General features: G+C 45.5%; 1 protein-coding gene across 9 annotated transcripts in view; it reads right to left on the bottom strand.

Moving 5' to 3' along the window:
• LOC118377882 (protein CBFA2T2-like) overlaps positions 1–25,961 on the bottom strand; it is a 99,265-nt gene that overhangs the window by 25,798 nt on the left and 47,506 nt on the right. For 3 of the 9 annotated variants that reach the window (XR_008074637.1, XR_008074638.1, XM_052473988.1), the window contains exons 2-5: positions 13,156–13,333; positions 4,594–4,757; positions 3,714–3,955; positions 1,385–1,474 (exon numbers count right to left, since the gene is read on the bottom strand). Coding sequence is in view for 7 of the 9 variants with exons in the window: in XM_052473988.1 (XP_052329948.1) it covers positions 1,385–1,474; positions 3,714–3,955; positions 4,594–4,757; positions 13,156–13,190 (531 nt within the window). In the remaining 2 variants the exon portion in view is untranslated. Of the gene's footprint in view, positions 1–1,384; positions 1,475–3,713; positions 3,956–4,593; positions 4,762–13,155; positions 13,334–25,961 lie in introns of all 9 variants that reach the window. The other 6 variants (XM_052473993.1, XM_052473989.1, XM_052473990.1 and 3 more) reach the window with 3 other exon arrangements.

Genomic DNA, 25,961 nt, shown 5'->3' with positions numbered 1-25,961 from the left:
CCGGCCTCTTTTTCTGCTGGACGGATGTGAGATTGGCGAAGCCGGGCAAACCTGAATGACTGCCTTCATTTAATGCGACACAGAGCCCCATAAAAGAAGAGAATGGTTTATAGTCATGTTTCACACTTCCGAGCTCTCTCTCTCTCTCTCTCTCTCTCTCTCTCTCTCTCTGCCACAATGGTGCTACGGATGGAGAGAGAGAGAGAGGAGGAGAAGTTGAGGGGCATCGTAAATTACGAAAATTCATCTCTGATATGTTTTCAGACAGTTGTGGTTTCGGGAAAAATGAGGTAACTCGTGGAAAAAGAGCAGATTTTCACCAGCTGAAAAATCTAGCAATAACAGCGAGAAATGTGACTGGTTAGAAGATTTATGCTCAGGTCTCATGAGGGTAGCTCTTAAAAATACTACTATTTCAGGCCCCCATGTTGCAAAGTTACTCAAAAGCCCAATAAAACAACCCCTGTCGCTCGTTAAGTCAATGCATACAACTGCATTGTTACATTGGGAACGACTGAAAGGCAATAAATTAAATCTCCGATTCCAATTTCCTTTTTGTATGACAAACGTCTGGCTGTTAAATATTCAATGCGATTATAATATTTTTTACCCATTCTAATTACGCTACCATCTACTTGCAGTTTCTCATGATTTGTTTGCATATTTGCGTTATTATTGGTTTATTAAATACTAGACAATGACATCCAAAGATTTCTGAGAGAACTGTAATTATAATCCTCTGTGCCAGAAGCTCCTGTACGCTTCATGAAAAGAATATGTCCCAAATAACACCCTATCCTCTATATAGTGCACTTCTTCCCATAGAGACCAGGTCAAAAATTGTGTACTCTATAGGGAATAGGGTGCCATTTGGGATGAACTCTAGCTTTTACCTTCAATACAAACATCTGGTTTTTCCCACTCCTGATTTCATGACTAATTATACACAGTCCTTGAGTCATTGTAAACCTCCTCCGAAACATCAAAGGCCTTGTGAGGAGGACAAAGAGGAACACTGTAACAGCACAGGCCTGGATTCAGTTATGAATATTCACAGCACAGGGAGAAGGAAAGATAGGGGAGAGAGAGAGAGAGAGAGGTGGGAAAGAGTGTGTGAGAGAGAGAGAAGGGAGAGAGAGTGAGACAGAAAGGGTGAGAGAAGAGGGGAGAAAGAGAGAGAGAGAAAGAGGGGAGAAAGAGAGTGAGAGAGATATAAGAGGGAGAAAGAGTGTGAGAGAGAAAGAGAGAGGAAAGGAAAGAGAGAGAGGGAAAAAAAGAGAGAGGGAGAGAAAAGAGAGATGTGAAATAAAGAGTGGAAATAACAGAGAGTAACAGAGAAATAGAGAGATGGGAAACAGAGAGAAAGAGAGGAGGTTGGTGTTACCTTGAGGAAGGGAATGACGAAGGGCCTCAGGGGAAAGTTGGTGGCCTCCTGGAGCCTTGAGTGGAACTCCTCGATGGTGACTGTTGAATTCTGGGACACATAGAGATCAGCCAATCACAATTCACCTCTCAAGATTCAGTTTATTTGTCTCCATCACTGAGCTTGACATTGTGCGTGTTCCAGATCAACTACATTGCAGCTGCCACACTGAGTCCATTTGTAGATCAGTCCAAATAGATTCTCTCAGACATGAGGATAGACTTGAATCCCTTTGAGTGACCAGAGAAATAACTATATGGCACCAAAAGTCAGTTTCCCTTTCAACTGCTGATCAACTTGTTCATGGATGAATGATGTGCAACAGATTATACGTACAGTGGGGAGAACAAGTACACTGCCGATTTTGCAGGTTTTCCTACTTACAAAGCATGTAAAAGGTCTGTAATTTTTATCATAGGTACACTTCACATTGTCATAGATATACAATCACATTGTATGATTTTTAAGTAATTAATTTGCATTTTATTGCATGACATAAGTATTTGATTACCTACCAACCAGTAAGAATTCCGGCTCTCACAGACCTGTTCGTTTTTCTTTAAGAATCCCTCCTGTTCTCCACTCATTACCTGTATTAACTGCACCTTTTTGAACTGTATAAAAGACACCTGTCCACACACTCAATCAAACAGACTCCAACCTCTCCACAATGGCCAAGACCAGAGAGCTGTGTAAGGACATCAGTGATAAAATTGTAGACCTGCACAAGGATGGGATGGGCTACAGGACGATAGGCAAGTAGCTTGGTGAGAAGGCAACAACTGTTGGCGCAATTATTAGAAAATGGAAGAGGTTCAAGATGACGGTCAGTCACCCTCGGTCTGGGGCTCCATGCAAGATCTCACCTCGTGGGGCATCAATGATCATGAGGAAGGTGAGGGATCAGCCCAGAACTACACGGCAGGACCTGGTCAATGACCTGAAGAGAGCTGGGACCACCGTCTTAAATAAAAACCATTAGTAACACACTACGCCGTCATGGATTAAAATCCTGCAGCGCACGCAAAGTCCCCCTGCTCAAGTCAGCGCATGTCCAGGCCCGTCTGAAGTTTGCCAATGACCATCTGGATGATCCAGAGGAGGAATGGGAGAAGGTCATGTGGTCTGATGAGACAAAAATAGAGGTTTTTGGTCTAAACTCCACTCGCCATGTTTAGAGGAAGAAGAAGGATGAGTTCAACCCCAAGAACACCATCCCAACCGGGAAGCATGGATGTGGAAACATCATTCTTTGGGGATGCTTTTCTGCAAAGGGGACAGGACGACTGCACCGTATTGAGGGGAGGATGGATGGGGCCATGTATCGCGAGATCTTGGCCAACAACCTCCTTCCCTCAGTAAGAGCATTGAAGATGGGTTGTGGCTTGGTCTTCCAGCATGACAACGACCCGAAACACACAGCCAGGGCAACGAAGGAGTGGCTCCGTAAGAAGCATCTCAAGGTCCTGGAGTGGCCTAGCCAGTCTCCAGACCTGAACCCAATAGAAAATCTTTGGAGAGAGCTGAAAGTCCGTATTTCCCAGCGACAGCCCCAAAACCTGAAGGATCTGGAGAAGGTCTGTATGGAGGAGTGGGCCAAAATCCCTGCTGCAGTGTGTGGAAACCTGGTCAAGAACTACAGGAAACATATGATCTCTGTAGTTGCAAACTAAGGTTTCTGTACCAAATATTAAGTTCTGCTTTTCTGATGTATCAAATAATTATGTCATGCAATAAAATGCAAATTATTGTTTTTGTTTTAGATTCCGTCTCACAGTTGTACCTATGATAAAAATTACAGACCTCTACATGCTTTGTAAGTAGGGAAACCTTCAAAATCAGCAGTGCATCAAATACTTGTTCTCCCCACTGTAGGTATAATGTGCAGCACAGGACTCAATATGTTGCAGATGGGGCCTGTCAAAACCAATACAGTGTGTCCATTTGGGCCACATACACTGAATATACGGCCATGTTCCATTGAATGAAAACATCTGACGAAATAAAATCCAGCCCAAAATAACATACTGTCTTTTCTATTTTGGGCAGATATTTGTACTAGTATTGAAAGTAACATATTCATATGTTCAAATATTTCATTCTACATATATCACTTAAATTTGATTTGACTCCATTCAATTCAGTTCAACTAATTTAAATCATCGAAACACATCTCAAATCAAATGCAAATATGCTGACATATCAATACAGAATAAGTGACAATGTTTTATGGGAGTTTCCATCCATCTATTTCTCCATCATTCCTAAAATGTTTTATCACCCAACTCACCACGAGGGCCAGCACCAGGTTGCGGACACTCTCTCCGATCTCGGGCGAGATGTCATTGCCGAACTGCTGCAGCGTCGTCAGGAAGCGTTTGAGCTTGCTGAGCTGTCGGGCGCCGCATGTGGCCGGGAGCTGCTGATTGGCCAGCGAGGAGGAAGATGAGGAGCTAGGCCCATTGCTGTAGCGCTGGGGCGGCGAGGGCACAGCATTTAGGGTGGGCGGGGAGTGGTGGATTCCATTGGTCACTGGGGGAGGGAAGAGGCGGGATGGGGAGGGAGAGGAGCAAATGAGAGGTCGGCGTAGGAGGTCAAAAAAGTTGATCAAATGTGGTCCAACATGGGAGGTAGTACTTCAACTGGATGGGCTGATGCAAATGCTACTGGGACAATACATATCACATTCATTATCGAATCACCAGGTCTTTCATATGGAATCCTTATTTACACCTATCTGATCTAGGCCTGGGTTACAGTCCAGGCCTTTGTGACAACAAAGGGGGCTTTATAAATACATGTTATTATTATATGGCCATAAAGTAAAGCAGACAAAAAAGGAAGCCTTTCAGATATATCAGAATACTCCAAAATCGTTTACCACACTGCCCTAATTCATCTATGGATAATGGATATTACGAGGCTGCAGACCCAGGACGCTCCTCTATGGGGAGCTAGTGGTAAGAGTCTTTAACGTCCCTTAAATTGACTGTCAATAAAGCACAAATTGAATCCTGCACTTTCTTCATTACTTCCAGGTTTAGGGGTACATTTCCTGCTGTACTTCCTGGTTGCCCGTCCACCCACCAGGGCCTCATTGACTTGAATGGGGATGACTGCTCCAGTCATTCTATTTCTATGGTAAGAGTGCTAATATCTGTGGTACTCACGAGTGGTGGAGGAGAAGGAGGCTGGCCGGGGTCCGCTGGGGTTCACGGAGGGCAGGGGCGGCATGGTGGCGCTGCTGCTGCTGGGCACTGGTCTGGGGACTGGTCTGGAATGAGTCTTGACATCCACAGGAGAGCCGGGCATGGCAGGGGTCTTCTTCTCACCACTGTCTGAGGAGGAGGAGGGAGGGAGGGAGGGAGGGAGGGAGGGAGGGAGGGAGGGAGGGAGGGAGGGAGGGAGGGAGGGAGAAATGAGGGAGGGAGAAATAAGGGAGGGAGAGAGTAGGGATGGAGAGATAGGGGAGGAAGAGAGAGCGAGAGAGAAGAGGAAGGGAGAGAGAGAGAGAGAGAGAGAGAGAGAGAGAGAGAGAGAGAGGAGGGACAGGGTCAATAGGTGCATGACAAAGATGTTTTGTGGTCAAGGTGTTCAAACACTTGCACGTATGTACACACACACATTCATGCATATACGTACACACACACGCTAATGTGTAGAAGTAGGTTTGCAGTCTGGTTTCCATCATCAGCCACTCAAATTACAAACCCACATAAACACACACTATCCTCTGCATCAATGTGTGTGCGTGTGCCAACTTGACACAACTGTGGGAAGCGTTGGACCAGTATCCAACACGGACCAGTATCCCTGTGGGACACTTTCACAGTATCCCTGCATCCACACCTGACGAATTCAGGCTTTTCTGAGGGCGAAAGGGTGGGGTGCAACTCAATATTAGAAAGGTGTACACCCATTTGCCCTCAGAACAGCCTCAGTTTGTCGGGGCATGGAATCTACAAGGTATCGAAAGCGTTCCACAGGGATATATGCCCACCCTCTGAATGGCACATACACAATCCATGTCTCAACTGTCTCACTCTCAAGGCCTAAAAATCCTTCTTTAACCTGTCTCCTCCCTTTCATCTATGCTGACTAAAGCGGATTTAACAGGTGACATCAACAAGGAATCATAGCTTTCACCTGGATTCACCTGATCAGTCTGTGTCATGGAAAGAGAAGGTAATCTTAATGTTTTGTCCACTCTGTGTGAGTGTTGAGATGAGTGACTGAACATTTCCAGACTCAATATTATCAATGTCCCCAGCCTTTTCATGGAAGAAAACAACAGCAGAACCTCCCCTTCCTCCACCCTCCTTCTGCCCCTGGTAGAGCAACCAGATGTCTTGGGGTCCAGCCTTGCCTTGACATGCTCAACCCTTCCATTGAGATCCATGGCAGAAGTGCCAATGAAGAAAAGCCATTGTGTTTGTGGAGAAGAATGGCCCTTCATTGAGCCAGTGGGGCCGAAGAAAGAAGGAAAAGAGGGCGGGAGCTATTTCACGCTTTACTAACAAGATCGCAAAAGCTTTTGAATGTTACACGCATACTTCTCAATATGGCACGGACAATGAATGAAATGAATGGGACCACCAGATCAGGGGATGGGGGAGAGAGGGAGAGAGAGATGGTAATCATCTTTAGATCAGAGGGCATCTGTGTTCGTCCGATCCCCATGAAGACTGGGTCTGGTCTCTATTTGGAGTGGATCATATGCTTCCAACTGCTTTTAGACAGATGATTAACAGACAATCAGTTTTAAAGGGTAAAAGGTTGGGTGAGAGGTTCCTTGGTTTTAGGGTTTTTCTTTAGAGCCAGACTATTATGCTCTTTTGATGTCATGAACTGAGCATCTGCCTTCATACACAAACATATGAATGCAACAGCCAGTAAAGTACTTCAGTGATTTTTAAGCGTGTTTGAGAATTTGATGGAGAGCGATATGGCATTGAATATGTCAGCATGTGATGATTAAGGTAAAAACTAGGACATGAAAAAACAGGCCATTGCAGGATGTGGTTCCACTGTGGACTTGATGGATGGACTCCAAATGAGGGGCTCCCGATGACAGAGTTATTTGGCATGTTGAAATAACCAATACGTCTCATGACTTGGTGGTTTGTAGACATACCCCTTTAGAAAAAGGAAAAGCAACAAAGGTATATGCTTGCTTACACCGAAAACATATGAGTTGTTTCAGCTAAATATTATTAAGTATTATTTTATTTTTTATTTTTTAGTTTACTCAACTTTTTGGTAAAAGTGGTATATGAACTTAATACTTTTAGTTGGGCTAAACTTAGCTCCAACAATAATTCTGTCAACTTAAAAATATGTGTTTGCTCAAATTGTCTCATGTTCATTCAACTAGAAATGTGGGCATGTTACCTAAAAAAGGCTGTGGAACTAGTTACACACACAGTGATTTTAACAGACAATGTTTTCAACTTACATATTTGACAAACATAATTACATTGTGCATGTTCATTTTATACAGTAATTAATAATCAACATGTCCTCATCTGGGATTTGAACTCACAAACTCTTGGTTCACTTTGCACTCCAAAGTAAATCTTAGCTCTGTTAAAATTACACTCAAGAAAAAACATTTGATTTATCATAGTGATTAAGTAGTAAAAATATGCCATACCAACATCAAGACAACAACAGTAAACAGAAAAACCTAAATGGTTTAAATAAGAAAATCGAATCAGCTTTTTGACACAGACATGGTTGCGTAACAGGAAGATCGGGGTAGCCATGAAAAAACAGGTTGTGTGTTCAAATCCCAGGTGAGGACATGTTGAATGCATGTCAACATGGGTCAAATATGTAAGTAACATGGGTCAAATACGCTGAAATGTTGCGCGATTTTTAACAGAATGTTCGAAAAAGTAGGGGGTAAGCTTAACAGGTTAAAAGCACTGTGTTTGTAACCAGTTGCACACCCATTTTTAAATATGATGCCCAAATAATAATTTATATTCAAATGAACATATGAGACAAGTTGAGTAAACACATTTTAAATTGACTGGACCAACTAAAAATGTTTAGTTCAGGTAAAAAAGGCTGTGGAACCAGATACTTAATAACAGGGGCGCAACTTTGGTTTTAGAAGTGGGGGGACGACGACATAGATAGATTTTTTTTTTTTTAAACAGCCTACCCAACTGCTCGGAGGTGACCGCATGGTCCTAAAGCACGCCGTTGCCTCGTTTTGTATCACATTCCAATGATAAAACCGGGGGACAAAAATGGAATTACAGAATGTGGGAGGGACATGACCCCAGTGAAAGTTGCACCCCTACTTAATAATAATGAATTGAAACAACTAGATTTGTGGATGTTTTTTTATACAGTGTAATACTCAAGTACATGTACAGTTGAAGTCGGAAGTTTACATACACCTTAGGCAAATACATTTGAAATCCAGTTATTCACAGTTCCTGACATTTAATCCTAGTAAACATTCCCTGTTTTAGGTCAGTTAGGATCACCACTTTATTTGAAGAATGACAGAGCTGGTGTAACTCAGTCGGGTTTGTAGGCCTCCTTGCTCACACATGCTTTTTCAGTTCTGCCCACAAATTTTCTATAGGATTGAGGTCAGGGCTTTATGATGGCCACTCCAATACCTTGACTTTGTTTTCCTCCCTCATGATGCCATCTATTTTGTGAAGTGCAACAGTCCCACCTGCAGCAAGCACCCCCACAACATGATGCTGCCACCCCCGTGCATCACGGGTTGGTATGGTGTTCTTCGGCTTCCAAGCCTCCCCCTTTTTCCTAGAACATAACGACGGCCTTCATGGCCAAACAGTTCTATTTTTGTTTCATCAGACCAGAGGACATTTCTCCAAAAAGTACGATCTTTGTCCCCATGTGTAGTTTCTTTGGCTTTTTTATGGCGGTTTTGGAATAGTGGATTATTCCTTGCTGAGCAGCCTTTCAGGTTATGTCGATATAGGACTCGTTTTACTGTGGATATAGATACGTTTGTACCTGTTTCCTCCAGAATCTTCACAAGGTCCTTTGTTGTTGTTCTGGGATTGATTTGCACTTTTCACACCAAAGTACGTTCATCTCAGGCATTTGGAAACTGCTGGCTGATTTCTTTTGATTTTCTATGATGTCAAGCAAAGAGGCACTGAGATTGAAGGTAGGCCTTGAAATACATCCACAGGTACACCTCCAATTGACTCAAATGATGTTAATTGGCCTATCAGAAGCTTCTAAAGCCATGACATAATTTTCAGGAATTTTCCAAGCTGTTTAAAGGCACAGTCAACTTAGTGTATGTAAACTTCTGAACCACTGGAATTGTGATACAGTTAATTATAAGTGAAATAATCTGTTTGTAAACAATTGTTTGAAAAATGACTGGTGACATGTACAAAGTAGATGTCCTAACCGACTCAATAACACGATCCATGGGACGTATAGCTCCACACGTCTCAATAACACGATCCATGGGACGTATAGCTCCACACGTCTCAATAACACGATCCATGGGACGTATAGCTCCACACGTCTCAATAACACGATCCATGGGACGTATAGCTCCACACGTCTCAATAACACGATCCATGGGACGTATAGCTCCACACGTCTCAATAACACGATCCATGGGACGTATAGCTCCACACGTCTCAATAACACGATCCATGGGACGTATAGCTCCACACGTCTCAATAACACGATCCATGGGACGTATAGCTCCACACGTCTCAATAACACGATCCATGGGACGTATAGCTCCACACGTCTCAATAACACGATCCATGGGACGTATAGCTCCACACGTCTCAATAACATGATCCATGGGACGTATAGCTTCAAATCAAATCTTATTAGTCACATGCGTTGAATACAAGCCCCTAACCAACAAAGTACTGAGTAAAGGGTCTGAATACTTAAGTAAATGTGATATTTCTGTTTTTTATTTTTAATAAATTAGCAAAAATGTATAAAAAACTATTTTTGCTTTGTCATTATTGGGTATTGTGTGTATATTGACAAGGGAAAAAAACAATGTAATCAATTTTAGAATAAGGCTGTAACTTAACAAAAAAGTCAAGGGGTCTGAATACTTCCCGAATGCACTGTACAGCTTCATAATAACAATATCAGTATTAATGAGGATGATGTCTCAATAACACAATCCCTTGGACGTATAACTTCGTAATAACAATATCAGTTCCGCCAACACAATAGAAAGCTGATATGCAACTCTATCCTCTGAGTAAACCCCTCCATTGCTTCCAATACATTGATTTATGTTTAGTGGTTCATATGTACAAAGTGTATCAGAGTATATGAGTGCTGATCTAGGATCACTTTTTCATTTTATATCAGTTTTACCTTTTAGATCATAATATGATATGGACGGGGACACCTGATTCTAGATCAGGACTCCTACTCTGAGAAGCTTTGTGAATATGGGTCAGAGTGCATCTATCTCAAGTCAAAATAATAGACAGTATTAAAAAAACTATATTTCTTTCCAGTTCCTTTACCAAGCACTGTCACCTGAGACCCCTACCACTGTCAGTCTGTCACCTGAGACCCCTACCACTGTCAGTCTGTCACCTGAGACCCCTACCACTGTCAGTCTGTCACATGAGACCCCTACCACTGTCAGTCTGTCACCCGAGACCACTACTACTGTCAGTCTGTCACCCGAGACCACTACTACTGTCAGTCTGTCACCTGAGACCACTACTATTGTCAGTTTGTCACCTGAGACCACTACTATTGTCAGTCTGTCACCTGAGACTACTACTACTGTCAGTCTGTCACCCGAGACCACTACTACTGTCAGTCTGTCACCTGAGACTACTACTACTGTCAGTCTGTCACCTGAGACCACTACTACTGTCAGTCTGTCACCTGAGACCACTACTACTGTCAGTCTGTCACCTGAGACCACTACTGCTGTCAGTCTGTCACCTGAGACCACTACTACTGTCAGTCTGTCACCTGAGACCACTACTACTGTCAGTCTGTCACCTGAGACCACTACTACTGTCAGTCTGTCACCTGAGACCACTACTACTGTCAGTCTGTCACCTGAGACCACTACTACTGTCAGTCTGTCACCCGAGACCACTACTACTGTCAGTCTGTCACCCGAGACCACTACTACTGTCAGTCTGTCACCTGAGACCACTACTATTGTCAGTCTGTCACCCGAGACCACTACTACTGTGAGTCTGTCACATGATGGACACATCAAGCAGCTGGCACATCAGCCAAAACACACGCGCACACACACACACTGACTAACACGCAAAAAATAGTCTGGAAAGTAATGCTGTAGTGTACATATTAACTGAAGTCATTTCAAATATATGGTTTATATTAAAAATAAATACATTCTGTGTAAAGGAGAGTAGAATATAATCTAATAGAATAGGGCTAGATAAGAGTAGAATAGCATCCAATAGAATAGGGTTGGATAAGAGTAGAATAGCATCCAATAGAATAGGGTTGGATAAGAGTAGAATAGCATCCAATAGAATAGGGCTAGATAAGAGTAAAATAGAATCCAATAGAATAGGGCTAGATAAGAGTCAAATAGATTCCAATATAATAGGGCTAGATAAGAGCAAAATAGAATCCAATAGAATAGGGCTAGATAAGAGTCAAATAGAATCCAATAGAATATGGCTAGATACGAGTAGAATATAGTCCAATACAATAGGGCTAGATAATAGTAGAATAGAATCCAATAGAATAGGGCTAGATAAGAGTAGAATAGAATCCAATAGAATAGGGCTAGATAAGAGTAGAATAGAATCCAATAGAATAGGGCTAGATAAGAGTAGAATAGAATCCAATAGAATAGGGCTAGATAAGAATAGAATAGAATCCAATAGAATAAGGCTAGATAAGAGTAGAATAGAATCCAATAGAATAGGGCTAGATAAGAATAGAATAGAATCCAATAGAATAAGGCTAGATAAGAGTAGAATAGAATCCAATAGAATAGGGCTAGATAAGAGTAGAATAGAATCCAATAGAATAAGGCTAGATAAGAGTAGAATAGAATCCAATAGAATAGGGCTAGATAAGAGTAGAATAGAATCCAATAGAATAGGGCTAGATAAGAGTAGAATAGAATCCAATAGAATAGGGCTAGATAAGAGTAGAATAGGGCAAACATGGGGAGTCTGACTGAACAAGCATCTAAATAGATTCATATGTAATTTAAAGGTAGGTGGGGACCATGTCAGAAAAGTGAAAATATAAAGCACTTCAAATACATTTGATAAAGAAATATCAACAACAACACAACTATTAAACACTTCTTCTTAAATCATTCATCTTCATTTATTCTTCATAGATAGACATATATTGTGCTCCTCTCCTGTGCACCAGGTGTCTCTAATCTCCCACTCTAATAAGCATGCAATCTAACAGCTGTGGAGGTGGAGAGCGAGAGAGAGAAAGAGACATGAGAGACAGAGAGAGCGAGAGAGAAAGGGAGACACGAGAGAGAGAGCGACGGAGAGAGAAAGAGCAAGAGAGAGAGAGAAAAAGAGAGGGAGAGAGAAAGAGAGATAGAAAAGAGGAATGTTTTGAGAAACAGATGAAGCGGTGAACTGGAATGACCGACACCTCCTCCCTGCTACGGTGTATTACCACAAGGCCAGTAAAAGAGTCACTACATTTAATAACTAGATCAAACGTGACACACGTATGTGTGTTTTGAGGCTATTTTTGTTATATTTCAGTAAGTAATCAGATAAAAATGCAGATATAAGACAAAAGGTAGAGGAATGTTTGTGTGATAAGAGTGACAACTTGTGTGGTACTGACAATTTGACTTTCAACTACAGGTTGTCAGATACAACAGATCTCAAGGAAGATAAAACACCTATTATCATGTTGTTTCCTGATCTAAATTCAGTGTAGAATACCCATGCTGTCAGTTCTGTGCCCCCCCACACACCTAGAGGCTGTCATGTGGGATGGAGTGAAAGGAGAGGCAGTGCACCACTTATCACTGTCTGACAGCTTCCTCTGAACACACACACACACACACACACACACACACACACACACACACACACACACACACACACACACACACACACACACACACACACACACACACACACACACACACACACACACACACACACACACACACACACACACACGCAAACACGCCCCATGTCACAACTCAGGGACATTTCCTGCCATGTGGGCCATTCCAACCCACACATAGCCAACCGTGATGTTGTAACTTAAGGACACCTGACAGACAATGTGACTGTAGAACAACAACAGCACCAATGTCTGAAACAACAAATAGAGAAGCGCTTCTAAAGAACGAGTCAAAATGACTAGCTTCTGAAAGGCGAATTATGCTTGTGATTTTAGAAAGATACATTTCCATCAAAATACCTGTCTAGTTCTAAACTCTGAATGCTTAAATCCATATCAAATGAATTACAACACAAAAAAGGAGCAATTCACCCACCTATCTAACGCCCCAAACTCCTACCAACAAAACACTCAGGAAATATACAGGGAGAGAAACAGAGAGAGAAAGAGAGAGAAAGAGAGAGAAAGAAAGAGGGAGAAAAAGAGAGACAACGGGAGAGAGAAGGAGAAAAAGAACGAGAGTCAAAGAGGACAAGAACAGAGGAAGAAGCCTGCCCACAAAGCCAAGGACACAAAAGGGTTTTAAGCTATCAGCCCCTTAGCACCACAACCAGTACCGTTGCTGCCTCGATTTCCCCGGCCCCCTCCTCATCCCTCCTTCCTCTGTCCCCCATCCTCCATATGGATCTAATCGGGCAAGAGGCTGGCCAGCTGGGACCCCCAACAGTCACCTGTGATGGAGACAGAAGGGACAGAAGGGCCCCGGCTCTCCCAGCCAAGGGGAGAAACACAATGCTGTGTTCCAATGGAAGCAGAGGAGGGGGAGGGCGGGCGGGATAGAGGGAGGATGGGATAGAGGGAGGGAGAAGGGGATAGAGGGAGGATGGGATAGAGGGAGGGAGAGGGGTGTAAAGGGAGGGAGGGGGATAGAGGGAGGGATAAGGGGCTAGAGGGAGAGAGAGGGGTTTAAAGGGAGGGAGAAGGGAATAGGGGAGGGAGAGGGGGATATAGGGAGGGAGAGGGGGATACAGGGAGGATGGGATGGAGGGAGGGAGAGGGGTTTAGAGGGAGGGAGGAGGGGATAGAGGGAGGGAGAGGGGGATAAAGGAAGGGAGAGGGGATATAGGGAGGGAGGAGGGGATAGGGGGAGGGAGAGGGGGATATAGGGAGGGAGAGGGGAGGGGATATAGGGAGGGAGGAGGGGATAGAGGGAGGGAGAGGGAGATATGGGGAGGGGAGAGGGGGAGAGGGGATTAAGGGAGGGAGAGGGGGATAGAGGGAGGTAGGGGGGATAGAGGGAGGTAGGAGGGGATAGAGGGAGGGAGAGGGGGAGAGGGGAGAGAGGGAGGGAGAGGGGGATAGAGGGAGGTAGGGGGGATAGAGGGAGGTAGGAGGGGATAGAGGGAGGGAGATGGAGATATAGGGAGGGAGAGGGGGAGAGGGGATAGAGGGAGGGAGAGGGGATAGAGGGAGGTAGGGGGATAGAGGGAGGTAGGAGGGGATAGAGGGAGGGAGAGGGGGAGAGGGGATAGAGGGAGGGAGAGGGGGATAGAGGGAGGTAGGGGGATAGAGGGAGGTAGGAGGGGATAGAGGGAGGGAGATGGAGATATAGGGAGGGAGAGGGGGAGAGGGGATAGAGGGAGGGAGAGGGGGATAGAGGGAGGTAGGGGGGGATAGAGGGAGGTAGGAGGGGATAGAGGGAGGGAGAGGGGGAGAGGGGATAGAGGGAGGGAGAGGGGGATAGAGGGAGGTAGGGGGATAGAGGGAGGTAGGAGGGGATAGAGGGAGGGAGAGGGGATAGAGGGAGGGAGAGGGGGATAGAGGGAGGTAGGGGATAGAGGGAGGTAGGAGGGGATAGAGGGAGGGAGAGGGGGAGAGGGGATAGAGGGAGGGAGAGGGGGATATAGGGAGGGAGATGGAGATATAGGGAGGAGAGGGGGAGAGGGGATAGAGGGAGGGAGAGGGGATAGAGGGAGGGAGAGGGGGATATAGGGAGGGAGATGGAGATATAGGGAGGGAGAGGGGGAGAGGGGATAGAGGGAGGGAGAGGGGGATAGAGGGAGGGAGAGGGGGATATAGGGAGGAGATGGAGATATAGGGAGGGAGAGGGGATATAGGGAGGGAGATGGAGATATAGGGAGGGAGATGGAGATATAGGGAGGAGATGGAGATATAGGGAGGGAGATGGAGATATAGGGAGGGAGAAGGGGGAGAGGGATAGAGGGAGGGAGAGGGGGATAGAGGGAGGTAGGGGGATAGAGGGAGGTAGGAGGGGATAGAGGGAGGGAGAAGGGGGAGAGGGATAGAGGGAGGGAGATGGAGATATAGGGAGGAGATGGAGATATAGGGAGGGAGATGGAGATATAGGGAGGGAGATGGAGATATAGGGAGGGAGAGGGGGAGAGGGGATAGAGGGAGGGAGAGGGGGATAGAGGGAGGTAGGGGGATAGAGGGAGGTAGGAGGGGATAGAGGGAGGGAGAGGGGGAGAGGGGATAGAGGGAGGGAGAGGGGGATAGAGGGAGGTAGGGGGATAGAGGGAGGTAGGAGGGGATAGAGGGAGGGAGAGGGGGAGAGGGGATAGAGGGAGGGAGAGGGGGATAGAGGGAGGTAGGGGGGGGATAGAGGGAGGTAGGAGGGGATAGAGGGAGGGAGAGGGGATAGAGGGAGGGAGAGGGGGATAGAGGGAGGTAGGGGGATAGAGGGAGGTAGGAGGGGATAGAGGGAGGGAGAGGGGGAGAGGGGATAGAGGGAGGGAGAGGGGGATATAGGGAGGGAGATGGAGATATAGGGAGGGAGAGGGGGAGAGGGGATAGAGGGAGGGAGAGGGGGATAGAGGGACTCGGGAGAGGGGGATATAGGGAGGGAGATGGAGATATAGGGAGGGAGAGGGGGAGAGGGGATAGAGGGAGGATGAGGGGATAGAGGGAGGGAGAGGGGGATATAGGGAGGAGATGGAGATATAGGGAGGAGAGGGGGATATAGGGAGGGAGATGGAGATATAGGGAGGAGATGGAGATATAGGGAGGGAGATGGAGATATAGGGAGGAGATGGAGATATAGGGAGGGAGAAGGGGAGAGGGGATAGAGGGAGGGAGAGGGGGATAGAGGGAGGTAGGGGGATAGAGGGAGGTAGGAGGGGATAGAGGGAGGGAGAGGGGGATATAGGGAGGGAGATGGAGATATAGGGAGGGAGAAGGAGATATAGGGAGGGAGAGGGGGATATAGGGAGGGAGAAGGGGATAGAGTATGGAAGGGGTGGAGTGAGGGAGATTAAAAACATAAGGCATTGAATGCAGCATGGTGAGAGTAGACTGGAAACAAAGCCTGCACCTGGTCTCTGCCTGTCCACACACACACTGACAATACAGATTCACATCTCTCTCTCTTGCTCAAAAATACTGTACACATACATACGAAAGCACACACACGAGCACACCCATGGCAACTTCTCCATGACAACTCCCCCATGGCAACTCCTCCATGAAAACTCTCCATGACAACTCCTCCATGACAACTCTCCCATGACAACTCCCCATGACAACTCCACCATGACAACTCCTTCATGAATACTCTCCCATGACAACTCCTTCATGACAACTCTTCCATGACAACTCCACCATGACAACTCCTTCATAACAACTCTCCCATGACAACTCCCCATGACAACTCCTCCATGACAACTCTTCCATGACAACTCCCCATGACAAATCCCCATGACAACTACTCCATGACAACTCCCCATGACAACTCCTCCATGACAACTCTTTCATGACAACTCTTCCATGACAACTCCTTCATGACAACTCCGCCATGACAACTCCTTCATAACAACTCTCCCATGACAACTCCCCATGACAACTCCACCATGACAACTCCTTCATGACAACTCTCCCATGACAACTCCTTCATGACAACTCCACCATGACAACTCCTTCATAACAACTCTTCCATGACAACTCTGCCATGACAACTCCCCATGACAACTCTTCATGACAACTCCTTCATGTCAACTCTTCCATGACAACTCCTCCATGACAACTCCTCCTTGACAACTCCTTCATAACAACTCTTCCATGACAACTCTGCCATGACAACTCCCCATGACAACTCCTTCATGTCAACTCTTCCATGACAACTCCTCCATGACAACTCCCCATGACAACTCCTCCATGACAACTCCTCCATGACAACTCCTCCATGACAACTCCCCATGACAACTCCTTCATAAAAACTCCTCCATGACAACTCCTCCATGACAACTCCCCATGACAACTCCTTCATAACAACTCCTCCATGACAACTCTCCCATGACAACTCCTCCATGACAAGTCTTCATGACAACTCCTCTATCACAACTCTCCCATGACAACTCCTCCATGACAAGTCTTCATGACAACTCCTCTATTACAACTCTCCCATGCAACTCTTCATGACAACTCTCCCATGACAACTTCCCATGACAACTCCTCCATGACAAGTCTTCATGACAACTCCTCTATTACAACTCTCCCATGCAACTCTTCATGACAACTCTCCCATGACAACTCCTCCATGACAAGTCTTCTTGACAACTCCCCCATGACAACTCCACCATGACAACTCCTTCATAAAAACTCCTCCATGACAACACCTCCATGACAACTCCCCATGACAACTCCTTCATAACAACTCCTCCATGACAACTCCTCCATGACAACTCGTCATGACAAGTCTTCATGACAACTCTTCCATGACAACTCCTCCATGACAAGTCTTCATGACAACATGACAACTCCCATGACAACTCCTCCATGACAACCCTCCATGACAACTCCTCCATGACAACTCGTCATGACAAGTCTTCATGACAACTCTCCCATGACAACTCCTCCATGACAAGTCTTCATGACAACTCCTCTATCACAACTCTCCCATGACAACTCCTCCATGACAAGTCTTCATGACAACTCCTCTATTACAACTCTCCCATGCAACTCTTCATGACAACTCCTCCATGACAACTTTTCATGCAACTCTTCATGACAACTCTCCCATGACAACTTCCCATGACAACTTTTCATGCAACTCTTCATGACAACTCTCCCATGACAACTTCCCATGACAACTCCTCCATGACAAGTCTTCATGACAACTCCTCTATTACAAGTCTCCCATGCAACTCTTCATGACAACTCCTCCATGACAACTTTTCATGCAACTCTTCATGACAACTCTCCCATGACAACTTCCCATGACAACTTTTCATGCAACTCTTCATGACAACTCTCCCATGACAACTTCCCATGACAACTCCTCCATGACAAGTCTTCATGACAACTCCTCTATTACAACTCTCCCATGCAACTCTTCATGACAACTCTCCCATCACAACTCCCCATGACAACTCCTCCATGACAACTCCCCCATGACAACTCCCCATGACAACTCCCCATGACAACTCCTCCATGACAACTCCTCCATGACAAGTCTTCATGACAACTCCTCCATGACAACTCCTCCATGACAACTCTTCATGACAACTCTCCCATGCAACTCTTCCATGACAACTCTCCCATGACAACTCCTCCATGACAACTCCTCCATGGCAAGTCTTCATGACAACTCCTCCATGACAACTCCTCCATGACAAGTCTTCATGACAACTCCTCTATTACAACTCTCCCATAACAACTCCTCCATGACAACTCTTCATGACAAGTCTTCATGACAACTCCCCATGACAACTCCTCCATGACAACTCCTCCATGACAAGTCTTCATGACAACTGACAACCCCCATGACAACTCCCCCATGACAACTCCCCATGACAACTCCCCATGACAACTCCTCCATGACAACTCCTCCATGACAACTCCTCCATGACAAGTCTTCATGACAACTCCTCCATGACAAGTCTTCATGACAACTCCTCCATGACAACTCCTTCATAACAACTCCTCCATGACAACTCCTCCATGACAAGTCTTCATGACAACTCCTCTATTACAACTCTCCCATAACAACTCCTCCATGACAACTCCCCATGAAAAGTCCTCCATGACAACTCCCCATGACAACTCCTTCATAACAACTCCTCCATGACAACTCCTCCATGACAACTCGTCATGACAAGTCTTCATGACAACTCTTCCATGACAACTCCTCCATGACAAGTCTTCATGACAACTCCTGTATTACAACTCTCCCATGCAACTCTTCATGACAACTCTCCCATGACAACTCCTCTATGACAACTCCTCCATGACAAGTCTTCATGACAACTCCTCCATGACAACTCCTCCATGACAAGTCTTCATGACAACTCCACCATGACAACTCCTTCATAACAACTCCTCCATAACAACTCTTCATGACAAGTCTTCATGACAACTCTCCCATGACAACTCCTCTATGACAAGTCTTCATGACAACTCTCCCATGACAACTCCTCCATGATAAGTCTTCATGACAACTCCTCTATTACAACTCTCCCATGCAACTCTTCATGACAACGTCTCCCATGACAACTCCTCCATGACAACTCCTCCATGACAAGTCTTCATGACAAGTCCTCCATGACAACACCTCCATGACAACTCCACCATGACAACTCTCCCATGATAACTCCTTCATGACAACTCTCCCATGACAACTCCTCCATGACAACTCCTTTATGACAACTCTCCCATGACAACTCCACCATGACAACTCTCCCATGACAACCCTTCCATGACAACTCCCCATGACAACTCCTCCATGACAACTCCCCATGACAACTCCCCTATGACAACTCCTCCATGACAACTCCTCCATGACAAGTCTTCATGACAACTCCTCCATGACAACTCCTCCATGACAAGTCTTCATGACAACTCCACCATGACAACTCCTTCATAACAACTCCTCCATAACAACTCTTCATGACAAGTCTTCATGACAACTCTCCCATGACAACTCCCCATGACAACTCCCCATGACAACTCCTCCATGACAACTCCTCCATGACAAGTCTTCATGACAACTCCTCCATGACAACTCTTCATGACAACTCTCCCATGCAACTCTTCCATGACAACTCTCCCATGACAACTCCTCCATGACAACTCCTCCATGACAAGTCTTCATGACAACTCCTCCATGACAACTCCTTCATAACAACTCCTCCATGACAACTCCTCCATGACAAGTCTTCATGACAACTCCTCTATTACAACTCTCCCATAACAACTCCTCCATGACAACTCCCCATGAAAAGTCCTCCATGACAACTCTTCATGACAACTCTCCCATGACAACTCCTCCATGACAAGTCTTCATGACAACTCCTGTATTACAACTCTCCCATGCAACTCTTCATGACAATTCTCCCATGACAACTCCCCATGACAACTCCTCTATGACAACTCCTCCATGACAACTCCTCCATGACAAGTCTTCATGACAACTCCTCCATGACAACTCCTCCATGACAAGTCTTCATGACAACTCCACCATGACAACTCCTTCATAACAACTCCTCCATAACAACTCTTCATGACAAGTCTTCATGACAACTCTCCCATGACAACTCCTCCATGACAACTCCCCATGACAACTCCTCCATGACAACTCCCCATGACAACTCTTCAATACAACTCCACCATGACAACTCTTCATGACAACTATTCATGACAACTCCACCATGACAACTCGTCCATGACAACTCTCCATGACAACTCTCCATGACAACTCCCCATGACAACTCCCCATGACAACTCTCATATGACAACAACCCATGACAACTCTCCCCATGACAACTCCATATGACAACAACCCATGACAACTCTCCCCATGACAACAACCCATGACAACTCTCCCCATGACAACTGTCTAAAGAAAGGCTTAGAGCCACTATATCTTCATGACAACTCCACCATGACAACTCTTCCATGACAACTCTTCCATGACAACTCCACCATGACCACTCTTCATGACAACTCTGCCATGACAACTCCCCATGACAACTCTTCCATGACAACTCTCCCATGACAACCCTTCCATGACAACTCCCCATGACAACTCCTCCATGACAACTCCCCATGACAACTCTTCAATACAACTCCACCATGACAACTCTTCATGACAACTATTCATGACAACTCCACCATGACAACTCCGTCCATGACAACTCTCCATGACAACTCCCCATGACCACTCTTCACGACAACTCCCCATGACAACTCCCCATGACAACTCTCATATGACAACAACCCATGACAACTCTCCCCATGACAACTCCATATGACAACAACCCATGACAACTCTCCCCATGACAACAACCCATGACAACTCTCCCCATGACAACTGTCTAAAGAAAGGCTTAGAGCCACTATATCTTCATGACAACTCCACCATGACAACTCTTCCATGACAACTCCACCATGACAACTCTTCCATGACAACTCTTCCATGACAACTCCACCATGACCACTCTTCATGACAACTCTGCCATGACAACTCCCCATGACAACTCTTCCATGACAACTCTCCCATGACAACCCTTCCATGACAACTCCCCATGACAACTCCTCCATGACAACTCCCCATGACAACTCTTCAATACAACTCCACCATGACAACTCTTCATGACAACTATTCATGACAACTCCACCATGACAACTCGTCCATGACAACTCTCCATGACAACTCCCCATGACCACTCTTCACGACAACTCCCCATGACAACTCCCCATGACAACTCTCATATGACAACAACCCATGACAACTCTCCCCATGACAACTCCATATGACAACAACCCATGACAACTCTCCCCATGACAACAACCCATGACAACTCTCCCCATGACAACTGTCTAAAGAAAGGCTTAGAGCCACTATATCTTCATGACAACTCCACCATGACAACTCTTCCATGACAACTCTTCCATGACAACTCCACCATGACCACTCTTCATGACAACTCTGCCATGACAACTCCCCATGACAACTCTTCCATGACAACTCCCCATGACAACTCTCCCTATGACAACAACCCATGACAACTCTCCCCATGACAACAACCCATGACAACTCCATATGACAACAACCCATGACAACTCTCTAGATGACAACTACCTATGACAACAACCCATGACAACTCTCCCCATGACAACTGTCTAAAGAAAGGCTTAGAGCCACTATATCAGGGCTGTGTGTATGTGTGTGTGTCGCCTTTCCAATGAGGAACACGATGCTAGCTCCCTTCAGCTAATTTGAAAACTTTATTTATAGTTTTTGCGTCTTGGGCGATGACAACTCCAATCAGCCAAAGGTACATTTAATTGTAACCTCCCCATTGTCCAATCATCAGGGGCTGTTAAAATAAAATGTACTATCTACAGACCTTCAAATATTTTATCTATAGTACTTTGTGGGGTAATTTGGGCATGTCTAGTGCTCTATGTAGGGAATAGGGGACAATTTGGGAAAGTCTTTTGGACAAGCGACAACAGGGAAAATAAATGAGTCTACATGTTAGAGGTGCCATGAAGGGAGAGGGAAGGAGAGAAAGAGACAGAGAAAGAGAGAGGGAATGAGAGAAAAAGAGAGGGAAGGAGAGAGAGACAGAGAAAGAGAGAGGGAAGGAGAGAAAGAGACAGAGAAAGAGAGAGGGAAGGAGAGAAAGAGAGAGGGAAGGAGAGAAAGAGACAGGGAAAGAGAGAGGGAAGGAGAGAAATAGACAGAGAAAGAGAGAGGGAAGGAGAGAAAGAGACAGAGAAAGAGAGAGGGAAGGAGAGAAAGAGAAAGAGAGAGGGAAGGAGAGAAAGAGACAGAGAAAGAGAGAGGGAAGGAGAGAAAGAGACAGAGAAAGAGAGGGAATGAGAGAAAGAGACAGAGAAAGAGAGAGGGAAGGAGAGAAAGAGAGAGAAAGAGAGAGGGAAGGAGAGAAAGAGAGAGGGAAGGAGAGAAAGAGACAGAGAAATAGAGAGGCAAGGAGAGAAAGAGACAGAGAAAGAGGAGAGAAAGAGAGAGAAAGAGACAGAGAAAGAGAAGGAGAGAAAGAGAGAGAAAGAGAGAGGGAAGGACAGAAAGAGCGAGCGAGAGAAAAACAGGATGAGAAAAGTGCTCTTTTCACTTGGTTTCATCAAAAAGGCAAGACTGTCAGCGGCCAGTAGCGTTCCAAATAGTACCCTATTCCCTATATAGTACACTACTTTAGACCAGAGCCCTATAGAAACCTATTCCCTATATGGTTCACTACTTTAGACCAGAGTCCTATAGAACCCTATTCCCTATATAGTTCACTACTTTAGACCAGAGTCCTATAGAACCCTATTCCCTATATAGTTCACTAATTTAGACCAGAGTCCTATGGGCCTTGGTCAACAGTAGTGCACTAAATATGGAATAGGGTGTCATTTTGGATGAAGCCTCGAACGGCCAGGCTGCGTGTTTGTGTTGGCTGGCCTTACATCTCCAGCCAGCAGCAAACTACATAGCTGGCCCTGGCCCAACGTCAACAGGGTACCTTTGTGTGTGTGTGTGTGTGTGTGTGTGTGTGTGTGTGTGTGTGTGTGTGTGTGTGTGTGTGTGTGTGTGTGTGTGTGTGTGTGTGTGTGTGTGTGTGTGTGTGTGTGTGTGTGTGTGTGTGTGTGTGTGTGTGTGTGTGTGTGTGTGTGTAAGTAACAGATGTGTCTTCAACGTGGGCCCATCACGTTTCTCTGCGAGATGGGAGAAGAGAAAAGGAGAAAGAGAGAGGACTTCTTCTTTTCCCTCAATTCCCCTCTAAAGAAATCCAGTCTATAACCTTGTCACTCAGTTATAATTACAAAAATACAAACGGCTGTCCTGGCTGGAGCCTGTACAAAATGACTGCAGGGATGGAATAGCACTTACTGGCACTGAATGACAGAGAGAGTCAAAGAGGACAAGAACAGAGAGAAGCAGAAAACAGAGGAATGTATGGCGGACAGACGATGGCTTTAAAGGAGTGTGGCCCCATGAAAAAAGTTGAGTTCAAAGAACAGGGAAGAAACGGGTGATTGGGAGAGACGACTCGTACATGCTGTAGGGCTCGTAGGGAAGGGAACAGCATCCACATGGACATGAAGTCAGCGCTCTGGGTTTGAATGGCCCTCCACACACCCTATTCCCTATATAATGGCTTAGTGTTGACCAGAGCTCTTAGGGCTCTGTTCAAAAGTAGTGCACGATACAGGAAATACGGTCCCATTTGGGAGGAAGCCCCTGGCCCCTATTCAATCCCAACTGATAATCATTTCTGTGACTCTTCACAGAGACAACAGAGGTTTGCATTCATATTGTGCAGTTGGTTGTCATACTGTTCCACCGAGTGTTGTTGGGTATGATGAATGCAGGAATCCAAATAACGTACATTGTATTCTTGCATTGCAGAATGACTGATGTTCTCAGCTTATAGACCCAGAAACCTGGTTAACGGATTTGATTGAACAAGGTCATTTTTAAGTAAATCTCCATGGACTGCTTTATAATACAACACGCCCTCTAATATGTTGGTATCTTGGTCGTGTTTGTAACGGTGTCAGACACACACACATCTGCAAACAATGCCCTACATTGTAATTTGATGGCCCATTCCAGAGTGAAATACACACCTGCATCACTGAGTGGTCAGATGGAGTGTGTGTGTGTGTGTGTGTGTGTGTGTGTGTGTGTGTGTGTGTGTGTGTGTGTGTGTGTGTGTGTGTGTGTGTGTGTGTGTGTGTGTGTGTGTGTGTGTGTGTGTGTGTGTGTGTGTGTGTGTGTGTGTGTGTGTGTGTGTGTGCGTGCGTGCGTGCGTGCGTGCGTGCGTGCGTGCGTGCGTGCGTGCGTGCGTGCGTGTGTGCGTGCGTGCGTGTGTGTGTGTGTGTGTGGAGAGAGGAGTGTAGGCTTCCAGGTGTTCCAAGGTCAGTCGGAAATCGGAAATTCAGTGAACACACCTGCGCAAAACAAAAGCTTGTCCTAAAACATATAAATCACACACTTGGTATAGACTGGTGACATAATCCCCATAGTTCCCACCCTTCAACCATCTCCAGCAGCAGCACTCTTTCCTTTGCCCAGTAGAACAGGGCTACAGCCCTTCTCACCTCTCCGTGAATAACTGATAGTCTTGCTCATCAATCAGCCGAGTCCCCGCCACCCTGATGTCTCTTTCAACTCCGGCCTGAGCCCTCGACACTGTCGTAAATCGGAGAGTACTGGGAGCTCTTCTGTCATTGGAAGGGTCAGACAAACCGGCTCCTATTCTTTACGAACCGCTTGACAGTCCACTTAACCTGCCGGTCTCGACAGCACTCATTGTTTAAATCATGTCGGACATGGACAGAGTCAGAGAGAAAGGCAAGGCAGCTCCGAGACAAAACCATGTGTCGTTTGACACTAGTCTACTATAGCAGACACAGCGTTGGTCATAAAACTGGATACGAGCTCTGGGACATTAGGAACAAGAGAGACTAGAAAGGCAAGCTCGTTTGAGACCAGGTGTGAAGAGGGAGGCTTACTGTGAATGGCTCTACCAAGGCAAAGAGGTCATTCAAAGCCAGATGTTCAATACGCCACGGGCCATGTTTAATGCATTAAAATGGCTCGGTTTTCACAACGCCGATTATGACAGTGGAATACTTGCACTTTGACAGAGGGAAAATGTCAAAATAGGAGTAATAAAAGTGATAAATAGAGTCACATGTGGCAGACGTTGGGATTTAACCCCCTGAAGACGATTCTACATTTAAAACATCTTAAATGGTTGGGCCAGGAGAATGGAGAGCATGTGTGTAAAGCATTGCAGTGAAATGTTGGCCTTCTAACCTACTGTCTTGCATTGAAGTGTAGTTTGTGATTTGATTTGATTTGATTTGAGTTTACAGGCATTTTCACATTATTCTGCATTGAAGTGTAGTTTACAGGCATTTTCACATTATTGTACATTGAAGTGTAGTTTACAGGCATTTTCACATTATTCTGCATTGAAGTGTAGTCCATAGGCATTTTCACATGATTCTGCATTGAAGTGTAGTATATAGGCATTTTCACTTTATTCTACATTGAAGTGTTGTCTATAGGCATTTTTACTCTTCTCTCTGCAACTTCAACATAAACCCCTTCACCTATAAGGGCTGTGGGTGGAGTGAATAAAAAGACACATGGACACACTGAACTATTTCCACACACAGTTCTGCAATAAGCATCAGACAGCCATGTGTGCCCCAGGTGTGCCCCAGAGTAGGCCCATGTATGCACTCATTCACTGGTGCTGAGCAGTGGGTTAGTCAGTCCTACTGCTCTGTGAGAGACAGATAATAGTGGGTTAGTCAGTCCTACTGCTCTGTGAGAGACAGAAAACAGTGGGTTAGTCAGTCCTACTGCTCTGTGAGAGACAGGTAACAGTGGGTTAGTCAGTCCTACTGATCTGTGAGAGACAGATAACAGTGGGTTAGTCAG

Source organism: Oncorhynchus keta, chromosome 21 (genome assembly GCF_023373465.1).
Source record: "Oncorhynchus keta strain PuntledgeMale-10-30-2019 chromosome 21, Oket_V2, whole genome shotgun sequence".
NCBI lineage: Eukaryota > Metazoa > Chordata > Actinopteri > Salmoniformes > Salmonidae > Oncorhynchus > Oncorhynchus keta.
Note: the sequence above shows the minus strand (reverse complement) of the source record. Positions and strands in the feature narration are given on the sequence as shown.